Genomic DNA, 14,025 nt, shown 5'->3' on the forward strand with positions numbered 1-14,025 from the left:
GTATTTACAGATTACACAAGATAAACTAGACGTCTCACGTACGCGCTATATTCTGTATCCCTGTCATGAATCTCCGAGAGATCAAATTGCGAAGGAATCATTTCGAATGTGCATACGTCGCCTCCAAACGGGACTTGACATAGTCACCTGCACAGACGACTTCGTACTTTGCAGGGTTGTCCTCCGACACGCAACTAGGCAATGGCTGTCGAAGGTGATGTACGGGTTGAAAGGGGCTAAATCCAAGGGCTAACTGGCTCACTCACCTCCAGCTTGACATTGTAGTCGGTACCAAAGAATAAGGGGATCGAATATCGCTCGACTCCAGATCGATTGACCGCTCGATGTAGTGTCGACTTGAACACATCATCTGATATGGCATGCTAAGTTAGTCACTGAGTATGACAAGAGGGAGGTTGTGTACTTGTCCACCGAGCAAGCTGATCACCTAAGCTGGATTTCCAGCAAGATCAGCAATTAACACAGTGATTGTCAAAGTCAACGTACTTCACGACAAACGTCCCCGGAATGGGGACGGCATCGATCCACTTCCCCTCGTTATTGCACACTTGCAACGCTTGCACTCCGTCTTGCCACAGGATCGTGAAACACTGGTGCAAAGAAAAATCACATTTGCGAACAACCGATGCTCATGTGGCGAATACCTCATAGCTGCGGGTCAAATGTAACCAACAACCAACAAATATATCTGAATGGACCTACTCCGTATGAGCACCAATACCGACCACTCTGTCGTCCACGACCCCCGTCTGTGGTGGATAATATAGCAGACGCATGATGGCAGCCGGATTAGTAGTCTGTGATGACCGAGTTATAAATAAAACAAGATACAAAGAATATGATACAGACCTTATCGTCAAAGAAATTCTCCGGTAGGTCGAGTGCCAGAGCGAATATCGGGAAGAGCAGCTTGCCAAGTAGCACTGCAGCATGACTTGGAGTCCATCATAGATGTTTGAGTACTGAAATTAGTAGAGGTAGGTGCATAACGACGCCCACACACTTACTAATAGTCGAGGACACTTTCTCTAAAGCCGGGCAGCCCCTCCGGCCAGACGTTATTGCCAGTCATTGCACCGTCGTCGGAACGCGAACCTCCGAACATCTTTTCCCACCCGATGTCGAATCCCTCGTGCAAGTCACCTCGATTCTCCGGGTTCGTGTTTTCGCCCAGGAGGGCAGTGTAACCCTTGAAATTCGCGCTCTTGTGGATGTCCAAGGACATCTTCTCCGACAGCGGCAGAGAAAAAAAGTTCTTTGCAGCCGCCAACGCACCCTCAATGACTGACGGCTGTACGGTATGGTTCTCGACTGGATTGACGGCATGGGCACATGAAGACGCGGTCGGAGAAATTATGCAGAATTGACCGACCGTAGAAAAATCCCACGTTCGTGCACGCGTCTCTAATCTCATCAGCCAGTGCTCTGCGTACCTTAGGGTCCGAGCTCATCAAGTCTTGCACGTCACTGTCCAGGAAGAGCAGCGTCTGTTGCGTGAAAGGTGAGTCACCGACGGAGCGCAGATTGGCCTTACATGACAGGGATCTCTTCGAACGTACTCGTGGTCCGGTAGTCTGCCAGAATGAGTGGGCGACCATTGGAACTACCCTTCTCTTCCATGGTGCCACTGTCAACTTAGGGAAGAGATTGACTTACGCCTGAAATAGTACTGAGTCGGCGCGGTTGAGGCTGGGCGCGATACACGTGACTTCGACGCGCCAATACATGCGACGCGTTCGGGAGATAACGCGCCCTGAAGTCCCGTTTCCGTGCTCACATGCCCCACATTATACTTAATTGTCTATGTGCCGGTACCGCGTATACGTTCGTGGTTTATCCGGGCGGTCTGACAATATCCGGTGGACTGAAAATATGGTGGTTTGTGCGCTACAGAATCTACCGACGGTCGTGTCCTTCCCGAATCAGTTTATCTCAGATACAGCGACCAATATTCTCAAAAGAGATCATTGTCGAGCAACATTTCTCCGCAGCCCGTCAACTGCTTTACTTTGCCTCGAAATAACACTTATTAGCATGATGTGCTTCCAAGAAGACTAGCATTACAGAATTACCTCGACGTCCGGCAGATCATGGGCGGCCCATATGGGACAAGTTCATGATGCGCCAGCTGTAATCTTACAAAGCGCTTACATGTGTCTTATCGCTCCTCAAGCCAGCTTGATGGGAAAAAAACTGGCTACCTGATGGTGCGAATTCCAAAGCCGCGCTTATCGTGGTTGCTGACTTTGCTCGCAGTCGAAGATACCCGGGAATTCTCAGAAGCCAGTCCGCCCTTCTTCTCTGCCGTGATTCTCTTCGTCGAGGACTGTAGAAATGGAGAAGAAACAAGATGTGTACGTCCAGTCAAAGCTCGCCAGCGCCGATGAGGCCCTGCCAGCGGGCATCAGCGGTGCTGATGATGTGCGGCTCGCAGAGCTCGGGTACAAGGCTGAGTTCAGGCGAGAGTTCTCGGTACGACGCAGCCTACGCTATGCCGCATAGTCCTTCCAAACGCTTTCAAACAGCTCTTGGAGACCGTCGCTTTTGCGTTCTCTATCATGGCGGTCATCGGAGGCGTGTCGTCGACGCTGTCCTTCCCTTTGATTTCAGGTGCGCCACCTCTCCTTGCAGAGATCTCGTTGCTGATCTGGACCAGGCGGGCATGTCGGGATGGTCTTTGGGTGGGGCATCCCCTGCCTATTCATCATGTGCATCGCGGCCTCCATGGCGGAACTGGCCTCTTCTATGCCGTGGGTATCTTGCAACCGTGTATCCGCACCTCCGCTGACGATTTCTGTGACGTCGCCAGAACGAGTGCAGGACTGTATTATTTCTCTGCGAAGCTGGCACCACAGAAGTATTCTGCTCTTGCAAGCTGGATCACCGGCTGGGCGAACGTCACCGGCCAAGTAACGCTTGTCTGCTCCATCGACTATACAGTGTATGTACACGTGTGTCTCCGGACGCCTTGCATACTATAACGCTGCGACAGAGCGCAGATGATCACTACCGCAGTGGCAGTCGGGACGGACGGCTCCGTGAAACTGGGCTCTGGACCCACGTACGGCATCCTCATCGCGCTGCTCCTGGCGCACGCCATCATATGCTCTGCCGCGACGAAGATCCTGGCACGCCTCAATCTTTTCTACGGCCTCGTCACCGGAAAGTTGCCCATTTTCAGCTTCCGCGTGATGCACTACTGACTTCCCCCAAGTCGGAACAACCTTGGCCGCGATCATCTCGCTGCTCGTGTGCTCCGGCGACAAAAAGGTTTCCACCAAGGACGCGTTTACGATGTTCGAGAATAACAGTGGGTGGTCCAACGGTACGTGCACCGTCGCGATCGTAATTTCATAATGTGTAACCCGTGGAGCTCCATTGCAGACGGTTGGGGCTTCCTCCTGGCCTTCACCTCACCAATGTGGGCGCTCACTGGCTGTGAGTGCCGCCCTACACCGGCGACGTACCGGTGCTAACTGCAGGTCCCGTCAGACGACTCCGCGGCACATATCTCCGAGGAGGTCTCGGGTGCGGCACGAGCCGCGCCCATCGCGATCCTGGTGTCCGTCGCCGCCGTAGGGGGGCTCGGGTGGATCCTCATGATAGCTGCGTCCTTTGCGACGGCGTCGGTCCCCGCGTTGCTTGCGACGCCGCTCGCGCTGCCGATGGGTCAGCTCCTGCTGGACGTACTCGGGAAACGGGGCATGTTGACCATCTGGAGCCTCACGATCATCACACAGGCGAGGCCCCCATCCCCTCCCTCCTTCAGTCCTCGTGCTGACACGTTCCGGGATGCAGTTCCTGTGCGGCGCCGCGCAGGGCGTGGACGCGTCACGCGTCGTGTTCGCGTTCGCGCGCGACAACGCGCTCCCGGGCTCGCGCTGGTGGAAGCGCGTCAGCCCGCGCACGCAGACGCCCGTCAACGCAGTGTGGCTCGTCATGGTCCTCGCGGCGCTCTGCGGGCTCCTCGGCTTCTCCACCACCGCGTTCAACTCGCTCGCCGGGTGTGTGCCGTCCTCGCGCATCTCTCACTGGTGCATCCCGAGCTGACTGGGGGTGCATAGCGCGTCCGTCATCGGGCTGTACACCTCGTACGCGACCCCGATCTTCCTGCGCGTCACTGCGGGGCGGCAGAGGCTCGCCCCGGGCCCGTTCTCGCTCGGCCGGTGGTACCTCCCGGTGGGCACCGTCGCGGTCGCGTGGGTCGTCTTCATGGACGTGCTGCTGTGCTTCCCGCCAGGGCAGACCACGACCGCGCAAACGATGAGTGCGTACATCTTGTCCCTGTTTCGCGCTCGCGCCACTCGCTCACGGAGGTATGTGCAGACTACGCGGTCGTGATCGTCATGGCGATGTTCATCTTCGCAGGGGGCTCGTGGGTGCTGTCAGCCAGGAAGTGGTTCGTGGGCCCGCTGCCGAATGTGGAGCTCAGGAGCTCGACGGCATCGTCGATCGAGGAGAAGTAGTGCGTCAAATCACGCTTAGAGGTGTTTCGCGATGCGTGTATATTGGGGGATTATCTCCATACCACCTTTAAACTTGCACCGAAAGTCGTAAAAAAGTCCTATACACAGAAGTCCGTACACGGAACGCGTATGTGTTTTTTACGTGGACCACTGAGATGTGACGATCCAAGCACGACACGTCGGCGTGGGCGGTGGTACTGCGAGTGCGGCATGGGGCACCTATTTCTCAAGCCATTGGAGAAGTCAAGAATTACGGTGGGAGTGGCAGGTCGAATAAGGGCTGTAGTAGCATCCTAGCGCGATGTCGGTCGCACTTGTATGCCCGGCGGGTACTGGGTCTTGACTGTGAGGATGCCTAAGCGGTGACCCAACTCAATGAACCTTGTATGCGCGCCACAAAGGAACCCAAAAGGTTGAGACCTGGCGAGATAGGACGGCACTAACCCATCATAGCATTTTTGAGGCAGTCGTTGTCTCGTCGGCGCTAAACATGGCTATAGGATGATGTTCATCCATATAGGATCGTATGCAACAGGTGTCCAACAGCAAGGATGCAATGCCATCATCGATAGGTGACCTTTGCAGCGTTTTTTATGTCTTCCAAACATCGTTGTGGAAGGAACGCGATGGGCTTTCCGGCTCCATATTCTTGCCTGCGAAACGGTGTTGACCAGCGCGTGACAAGGGTGACCTTCCTGCCCTACGTAGCATATTTTGGAGCCAAAACATGGCATTTTTGGGATAAGATGAGTTGCCGGGTCATGCTCCGAGTACGAGTTCCGACTCGGAGTACACACCTCCAAGTCGACGGGACTTTCCCCAAAGTCGAGACGTAGCAACTGCCTCCTCACACTCGTGTGTCCGACATCGGACGTTCACTGTGTTTAGCGACGAACGTTGGGTAAGGTCGTGAGCCGTGACCTCCAACCTTGGATACCTCATGCATACCCGCTGCTTGCTGTCTGCGAACGTTCACCGGGTGGTCTCAGCACGACGCGAGAATGGACGAACGCTTACCAGAAACATGACACACAGCTTCGTAAAGACAGAGTGCCTTGCGGATCACCCTCGAATTCCGTGCAAGTCACACCCTGACAACCCAGTCAGTGAGAGAACAGTCCCGTGGGGTGACAATTATGAGGCCCTGGCCGGTAAGAGCACGCGGAGGAAATACGGGATCAGGTGCAGCCATTGCGAAAGCGCGATTCGTCACCGTCGCCATGTTTGAGGACGCACACCATCGTGACTGGTACCGTGCGCACAGAGCGGACGAATGCAAGGAGTTGGCACGCTCGTGGACATACCGGATCTTGCACGCGTGGGTTCGCTGGAGGTGGTTCCGGTGGCAGATCGATCCTGTCCAAAGCCATACGCGAGAGGTCTTCGGACACGAATCTCCGTCAAGGCAGATGCCAAACTGCACGGTGACAACGTCGACCGGCGGGTGCAGCAGGTGCGGAACTTCAGCTGAAGACGAGGGTCTCAAGCCTCATTAGCGCCCGTGAGCGCTCTTCCCCATTTGTCTGGAACGTATACTCGATCGCAGATTCACTCCCCTTGACGTACATACAGTATAAAATGCCATCTCGCTGCTCGTTTCTTTCTTCCATCTTTCCGCCATCTCGTCGACCGCTTTTCATACCATAGTCTTAGACGTCGAACAATCTGAGCCGAGCGATGGCTAGCCCTACTGGTTCCACTCCCTCCATTCGCACCCCGACCCCATTGCTGGGCTCGGATCCCGCCAATGCTCACCTTCTCGTCCCGGGACACCTGCCCCGCACGGGGAGCGAGCAGTCCATGCAGCGTCTCAAGAATGTCCCCGGTTACACTACGCCAGTCTTCAAGGGGAAGGATGAGCAGAGAGCCAAGGTCCATGCCAACGTCGTCGCAAAGGTTTGTACCAATTGTCTCCTCTTCACCGGGAACGCGGTGCACGTTCCCGCCTTAGCCCCGCTAGACTAGTTGCGACGCTCGTAGCGCGCACTAAAGATATCGCCGTCAGCAGTGCTTTCCGCAAGGACAGCCTCTGCCTGATACCCTCAGGAGGCGCGTCTTTCCCGGATAGATGCCTCTGGAACGCATATATGCACCGCAGACTTGTCCCTGAGCAGATGGTCGCGTATGGGGAAGGCGCGCTGGCTGACAAAATCCTCCCGACAGGGCTTCATCCCACGCGAACTCGTCGCCAACGAGGTGAACTGGTTCTACTCACACCTTGGGATCGACGACACGTACTTCCAGGCCGAGTCCGTCGACGTGATCTCGGACCACATTATCGCGCTCTTCGGTGCAAAGGTACTCGCGTACACGAAGCACGATCCGTCGCAGCTCGTAATCGACCTCGAGAAGATCGACGAGAATGGCAACGGCGCGACATTCATCCACACTAGCTCACCCGGTAAGACCGCGACCGAGGGCCCTGGCGCATCGTGTGAGAATAGGATCGACGCGTTATATCTCGACAACTCCACCCCGAGTAAGGCGTACAGGCTCGAGACATACCGCTCGCAGGGCCTTGTGTCCGCTACCGCGTCGCAACAGCTGCGCTGCTACTTCATTACCAAGTGCAACTTCCCCGCCAGTCCACCTCCTTCGACGCGTACAGATGGGTGCGTAGCTCTCTCTCGTATGCATCAGACTCTAGTCGAACTAAATATGGCTCGTGTTACAGTAAAACGGACATCCGCACCGTCTCTGATCCAGTCTTCCTTGAGAAAGCCAGCGAGAACACGCTGGAAATCTACCAGAACGTGATGTGGAACGTGGAGACACGTTACGGGCCTGTAATCGAGGTCTTCGAGGTGGAGGGCAGCCGCGAACGCAGGCTCGTTATCGGGTATAAGATGGGCGGCACGAGCAAGTTCTTCAGTGCCCTCTCGAATCTGTACCACTTCTACGCCCTCTATTCCGCGCGCAAATACGTCGGTATGTAGCTCAAGCACGTTCCGTCTTTGGGCGCTCACAGTTCATGATTCACGCAGAGCAATTCTCGAATGGCATCACGATTATATCCTTGTATCTTAACCCTCTCCCGAGCGCGCTGAACGCTCCCCCAATCGAGCATTCCATATTCCAAGTGATGAAGGAAGCCTCGCTGTTATATTGCCTGCCCGACAACCCCTTCTTCTACGCAGAGCCCGGCCAGAACGGCGGGCATGCCGTGCAGGAGGCGACTTATGCTTGTACGTGACTTTTGCGTCTCACTCTTAGGTGACGTCATTATATCTGAGTCGCGTCGCGTCTGGGACACAGACTGCGGTTGGGTGTTCGCGCAGCACTTCTGCAACCGCCTTGGGCCGGCATACCTCGCATTGAAGAATATTCTCGACGAGTCGAACCCGTCGCACGCGGAAGTGCTGAACGACATCAAACGCCGCTTCAGGGAGGAGACCTTCACGCGAGAAAGCATCGCGCAGGTCATCCATGCGCATGCTGACCTCGTACGTCGTGTTGTGCCAGTTCGTGTGGTGCTGCAATTCATCGCGGTCGTGCGGGCAGATTAACTTACTGTATGTTAACTTCGCGATGGTGCACTACCCCGCGGCGGACGAGGCATCGCAGTTGATGTGCGTTCCCAGCTAGTGTATGCCGCACCTTATGTCTGACGCGAATGCTGTGGCAGGCCTACGCTGTCATACCAGCGTCTCCAGACCCAAGTCCCACTGTCCGACGAGGACCTCTACGACAAGATCAGGAAAACCGTGCACAACAAGCACGAGCTGCAGGTCCTCGAGAGCTTCTTGATCTTTAACAAGTGCGTTCAACCCCCGTATGTACGATGTGTGCTACGCTAGGCTGACACGGGTGACTGGATAGGCACGTCCTTAAGACCAACTTTTACCAGCCGACTAAGGTCGCACTGTCGTTCCGCCTCGCGCCGGACTTCCTGCCTGAGGTGGAGTACCCGAAGAAACCGTTTGGCATGTTCTTCATCATTGGTGAGGGCTTGGGTCTGTGCAGCTGGGAGTGTTTTTGATTGGTCGCGTGATATGGGTGTAGGCGGTGAATTCCGTGGCTTCCACATCAGGTTCAGGGACGTCGCGCGGGGAGGTATCAGGATTGTCATGTCGAGGAACAGAGAGTGAGTGTCTCGCATACCTGCTTTCACTTCGTCTGGCTTACCGATGTCTGTGATAGGAACTACTCTATTAACCAGAGAATGCTGTATGCATCATATGCTCTGCAGGGCCCACTGATTCTGATGCGGTGTTTGGCAGGTTCGACGAGAACTACGGCCTAGCGTCGACGCAGTCCCTGAAGAACAAGGACATCCCAGAAGGCGGTGCTAAGGGCACGATCCTACCTTCGTACGTTTCGTCTTCCTTTCTTCCATTTCACACTTGCCGTTCAGGCACTGACAGCCGCTTGTCCTGCTTCGCAGATTGGGTTCAAGCCCAAGATTGTGCTTCGAGAAATACGTGGACGTAAGTCGGCGCTCCAGCAGTCGTTAATGTTGCTGAGACTAATCCTTGGATGCAGGCTGTCATCGACCTGCTGATCCCTGGACAAAGCCCTGGGATCAAGGAACGTCTGATCGATCTGTATGGCAAGCCGGAGCTGCTGTTCTTCGGTCCGGATGGTGCGTGCCTGTCACCTCCTTCTGACCATTTCATACTCACTATGGTGGTGATAGAGGGTACTGCGGACATGATGGACTGGGCAGCTCGTGAGTATCCCCGAACTCTCCATCCCAGCACGCTATCCTGATGCAAGCTCTCTGAAAGTGCACGCACGCGCCCGCGGCGCGGAGACGTGGTGGAAGTCGTTCACGACGGGCAAGAGCGCAGAGACGCTCGGTGGCATCCCGCACGACCAGTTCGGTATGACGTCGCTCTCGATTCGGCAGTACGTGCTCGGGATCTACAAGCAGCTCGGGCTCAGGGAGAAGGATATCACGAAAGTGCAGACTGGCGGACCTGGTGCGTTAGTTTGAGGCTCGTGTCGTTTGATCGCGATTGCTGATCGGGTCTTGCGTGTTGCGACAGATGGTGATCTTGGCTCGAGTGAGTATATGCTCCGTTGCGACTCCGTGTGATTTCGTGAATTGCTGATGTGTTCGTGTAGACGAGATCCTTCTCAGCTCCGACAAGACCATCGCTGTCATTGACGGTAGTGGCGTCCTTGCGGACCCCGCCGGTATTGACCGCGAGGAGCTCATCCGACTGGCGAAGCTGCGCGTCCCTGTCGCCCACTTCGACAAGTCCAAGCTCAGCAAGGACGGATACCTGGTGCGCGTAGAGGACCAAGATCTCAAACTACCATGTGCGTCTGAATCACCTGATGATTTGCCCGTAGGTGCTTACTGATAGATGGTACAGCTGGGGAAGTCATTCTCGACGGTACTGATTTCAGGAATGGCGCGCACTTGCGGTTCAAGGCTGACTTGTTCGTGCCTTGCGGTGGACGGTCGGTATTTCAACTCCGTTACGTGTATTGTTGTGTGCTCATGTGGATACTCTAGACCCGAGGCTGTCAATATATCGAATGTTGCCGCTCTGGTGGACTCAGAGGGCAAGCCGCACTTCAAGTACATTGTCGAGGGTGCGAATCTGTTCCTGACACAGCAAGCGCGTCTCTACCTCGAGAAACGGAAAGTCGTAGTGTTCAAGGACTCTAGTACCAACAAAGGTAGGATCCAGCACATCATATGCACACCATTAAAGCCCTCATGTCGTCCTTTCAGGTGGTGTCACGAGCTCATCGCTGGAGGTACTCGCCGGGCTCGCACTCTCAACACAAGAATATGTCGACCTGATGATCTTCAAGGACGGGAAGCCATCACGATTCTACCAGAGTTACGTGCGTGACATTCAAGCGAAGGTTACTGAGAACGCTCTGGCGGAATTCCAGTGCCTCTGGCGGGAGCACGCGCGTGCGCAGGGCGCGAAGGCGCGCACGCTCATCTCGGACGAGCTCTCGATCACGCTCAATGACCTGCAGACCGAGTTGGAGGGTTCGGACCTGTACGAAGATCCTGCGTGCCGGCGGGGCGTCATGAGCCAGGCGGTCCCCAAGATGCTCGTCGACGAAGTTGGGCTCGATACCGTGCTGAACAGGCTTCCCGAGCCGTACCAGCGTGCGTTGTTCTCGAGCTGGATGGCGTCACATTTCGTGCGTGTTCTCTCCGTGTGCCGCTTGTTGCGTCAGTCAAACTGACCATCGTGTTCGGTTGTGCGCAGATCTATAAGTATGGCGTCAACGGCTCTTCTGTAGACTTCTTCCACTTTGTCCGCGATCTTGCAGCTTAGAACGCATCATATCATTGTAATCCTTGCATTATCCGTCATCAATGGACCTTGTTGTCTAATCACATAGTTGTCATCGTTGCGTATTCGTATCGTATAGGGAAAAGTATCGATTGCTTAGAGGTGACAATGGCTTGAGCTTTGCAATGGTGCGAGAGATGGCAAGTCCGTTCAACACTACTTAGTCTCACTCTGAACTTGAACAATATTGCGCACCTGCTTTCTTCGCACCACATGCGTTGGAAATGCGACGTGTAGGGTAGAAGAATTGTGCTTATCGATTCCAAAGGCATCATGCATGATTCATTAGCTTTCAGCGGCTCTCCGACTCATCAGCGATGGCTTTCCGAGGGCCATAGGTAGAGTGCAATGGTCGCGGCCGAGTCGCGGCATTTTGAATGATCTCTGCTGGATGTATTACAGATGTGATCTGGACATGACGACGGGAATAGATACGACATTTTTTGTACCAAATCGTATGATAATACTACCTAATACTAGGGAGACATGATACCGCGCCGTCTCACACAACTTGTTCACCCTAACTTCGTCACCGGCTGCTTGAGAACGCGTGTAGGCGCTTATCTCCGCGGTGGCTTTCTCTCCGTGACTAGTATGACGTCCTGACCACCATGACGGTGAGGGTAGGGACAGGGTATATTACCGGCATGGGTCCCAGTGGAGAAGCTGTTGCGACACCAACTGAGCTCTTTCCTTAGGTCTGCTACTCTCTACGGTACGTGACACATCTATCTGGCAGCGCCACCGAAAGGAATCTCGTTGCACAGTACACAAGGCTGAGAGCTCTAAAGGGTACCACAAGATACACAAGGAGATTTAGCGCATGTTGGTTTCCCCGCCAGCGACAATCGCAGGCGGGTACTTATCCCGAGGGCCACGAAAAGGCCTGCGCTAGGACCGACGGGCGAGAGCGCTCGTCGATCCGTACCTCGGGACGCACCTTGTAACCTCTACCTAACTCCACTCGGTCTCATCCGAGTCTGTACGTCGTCTTCTTCCTGTCGTCGAACCGTTCGGCCGTTTTCCCCCTTTTCTACTTCATCTCATGCCTCCACTGCTCTCGTTTGTTTTTATGTTTCATCGTCGTGTGCCTTTACTGCGCCATTTTTTCATCGTCGCACGTGTCTTCGCCCGTCTTCTGCTTGATCGGGGTGTCGGTGCTGTCTTCTCCGTCGTGTACCTTTGCTGCCCTCATTTTTTCCGTCTCCTCCGTCGGATACCTCTTCGCCCACCGCGGGTCCTTGATCTTGAACTCGAAAGCTTCTTGACACCGATGCCCGCCCCTTAAGAAAGTCGGAACTGTCGGCGTTGTTACTCTTGAGCGTGTTCGTGTTCGGGTCGTGACGGTCTTTCAAGCTGCCCGCATCCACGCCACTTAGTGGACACACCTCGATTTGGTCGTGGCAAGACTGCATATTCGGGAAAATAGACAACATGGTTTGTCAGTTGCAGTTGACGGCATACCAAGACGGGCATACCTTAATGTCCATATTTGTGCGTAGCACATCTACAAGGCGGACGTTTTACGAAAAGAAGAGTAAGGTTAGGTGAGTGGCCTTCAATGAAAATAGTTTGAACCGACAAAGAACATACATTCTTCCACCAACAAGTGCCGGGAGAATCTCACATTCTTGCTGACCGATGCTTTGATCCTACTATGCCGCTCGCTGTCTTGATCACACATATCTTCGCCGCTGGGCCATTGCTGGACTGTCGGTATTGTTCTTGATGTCACACTCTTGCGTTTATGGCCTGCATCCATTGTCAAGTCAGCCACACGAACGTCCGATGGTGGTTACAAGGTAGTGAACGTACCTGTCTCTAGTACGCTGATATAGTGTGGCGTAATCGTTGGCGGCAACGTGCAAAATGAGAATGTCATTCATAATCGTTCGTGGTATGTGCCGGAAAGACGCACCTTCATGGCCATCTGTGCATAGCACACCTACGAGGGTGGAGGGACTAGCGAAGATAGTCCGCGCTTGGTGAGCGGTGCTCGAGGTACAAGAGGGAAGATAAGGACGTACTTCGACAAGATCAAGGCGCATTCGGAGGAACGACTCATTGCTCTGTCACTGTTGTGGTGTCTTGGTCGCATCTCACATCTTTCTCAGTCTCGATTGCGCCACAGTGCTCTGCCGGATGCTCTTGAGGATCACGAATTTTGACGGTCGAACTCCTTGTGTATGGAGGCGAGCTTGCTCTTGAAGTCACGCTGTTGCTCTTATGGCCTATGTGTGGACATCAGTCAAAGACCTGAGCTTCCTGATGATGACGCCACACTGTGGACATACCTCTCTCTGGTCGCGTGGCACTGTATCCGAGGGAGCACGTAGGTCGACAACGAAGTGGACGAAGAGACGACAATCAAGGCGTGATAGTGTGGCGTCGACGAGGAGGACGTACCTCGGTGGCCAGCTACAGGAGGACAAGGTTGAAGTTGATGAAGAAGAGAGAGGACGAAGACCTTGCGCGGAAGGGAAGAGATGAACGCAGGTGAGTGGCCTTGAATGAGCAGGTGGAGGAAGGGGGACATACAAGTTGAAGGACAAGATGCGCTTGAACAATCCGCGCCGCCACTCAGCCTTTTATACGCACAGGTATGGCCGCGGCCGTTTCCGCTTCACTGGCGCTCGCGGTGGCCCAAACTGTGCGTTGTGACTCCATACGGACACGTTCTTCCATTTGGAATGATACGCAGTGGTTGAATGCTGTTCGCCATCGTCCTGCAGGTGTGCGCCACATTCCTGCCACCGTCATGGCGGTTTGATCTGTGGTCCATTCTATACGGGTCCCGGGCCACATCTCGCCACCATTGGCCACCGGGAACGAAGTCGAACTCATCCACCTTTCCGCCACTCTGCTTCGCCACACAGGATTGTGGTCACTGGAAGGTGGTTTATGGCGGCTGTTCATATTGATAGGTCGCGTGGATGGCGCCGTTCGTGACACACCGTGTCTGTCGGTCACGCTCGTCACATTTCGAGAATCTGTTCGGTCTTGTTTTCGCCTTTCTCCGGGATGTCGCTTGCTAGTACCTTGTTTCTCAGATCTGATGCTTTACCATTGCATGGTCTACGCAGAATCTCGGCCCCCTTCTAACTTGATGCGACCATGGCGACACCTTTTATGTGGAGCGTCAATTTGATCTGCTTGTTGTTTAACAGCCCTTATCGAAGCCTCTGCATGTGAATCGACTCCTCAATCCGCCTTGTTTCTGTGAGTCTCTTGGTGCAGACTGGGGTCGTCATAATAGGATCCACCGTGCA

General features: G+C 54.6%; 4 protein-coding genes across 4 annotated transcripts; 3 read left to right on the forward strand and 1 right to left on the reverse strand.

Annotated features, from left to right (window-relative positions):
- Positions 1-97: 97 nt before the first annotated feature.
- On the reverse strand, positions 98-1,641 carry SCP_0702690 (2-oxoglutarate-Fe(II) type oxidoreductase; the record flags this gene model as incomplete). The annotated part of the gene is made up of 10 exons (XM_027760195.1): positions 98-205; positions 267-370; positions 425-453; positions 508-611; positions 666-672; positions 724-818; positions 871-955; positions 1,029-1,332; positions 1,394-1,488; positions 1,556-1,641. 10 exons carry the CDS (start codon positions 1,639-1,641, stop codon positions 98-100), a joined length of 1,017 nt encoding a protein of 338 aa, XP_027615996.1.
- Positions 1,642-2,355: 714 nt separating this feature from the next.
- On the forward strand, positions 2,356-3,224 carry SCP_0702700 (hypothetical protein; the record flags this gene model as incomplete). Its single annotated transcript, XM_027760196.1, has 5 exons — positions 2,356-2,493; positions 2,547-2,631; positions 2,678-2,771; positions 2,831-2,962; positions 3,014-3,224. The coding sequence occupies 5 exons, from the start codon at positions 2,356-2,358 to the stop codon at positions 3,222-3,224; spliced, it is 660 nt and encodes a 219-aa protein (XP_027615997.1).
- A 91-nt stretch (positions 3,225-3,315) lies between these two features.
- SCP_0702710 (Uncharacterized amino-acid permease) lies at positions 3,316-4,487 on the forward strand (the record flags this gene model as incomplete). The annotated part of the gene is made up of 6 exons (XM_027760197.1): positions 3,316-3,346; positions 3,406-3,459; positions 3,514-3,690; positions 3,791-4,025; positions 4,086-4,288; positions 4,348-4,487. The coding sequence occupies 6 exons, from the start codon at positions 3,316-3,318 to the stop codon at positions 4,485-4,487; spliced, it is 840 nt and encodes a 279-aa protein (XP_027615998.1).
- Positions 4,488-6,164: 1,677 nt separating this feature from the next.
- Positions 6,165-10,738, forward strand: SCP_0702720 (NAD-specific glutamate dehydrogenase; the record flags this gene model as incomplete). Its single annotated transcript, XM_027760198.1, has 21 exons — positions 6,165-6,383; positions 6,651-7,099; positions 7,162-7,415; positions 7,472-7,672; positions 7,743-7,930; positions 7,989-8,056; positions 8,113-8,244; positions 8,307-8,428; positions 8,490-8,571; positions 8,628-8,654; positions 8,708-8,797; positions 8,872-8,914; positions 8,970-9,069; positions 9,124-9,156; positions 9,215-9,409; positions 9,476-9,493; positions 9,555-9,752; positions 9,809-9,896; positions 9,952-10,118; positions 10,174-10,601; positions 10,670-10,738. 21 exons carry the CDS (start codon positions 6,165-6,167, stop codon positions 10,736-10,738), a joined length of 3,171 nt encoding a protein of 1,056 aa, XP_027615999.1.
- Positions 10,739-14,025: the final 3,287 nt, after the last annotated feature.

This window comes from Sparassis crispa, assembly GCF_003851025.1.
Source record: "Sparassis crispa DNA, contig_000006F, whole genome shotgun sequence".
Classification (NCBI taxonomy): domain Eukaryota; kingdom Fungi; phylum Basidiomycota; class Agaricomycetes; order Polyporales; family Sparassidaceae; genus Sparassis; species Sparassis crispa.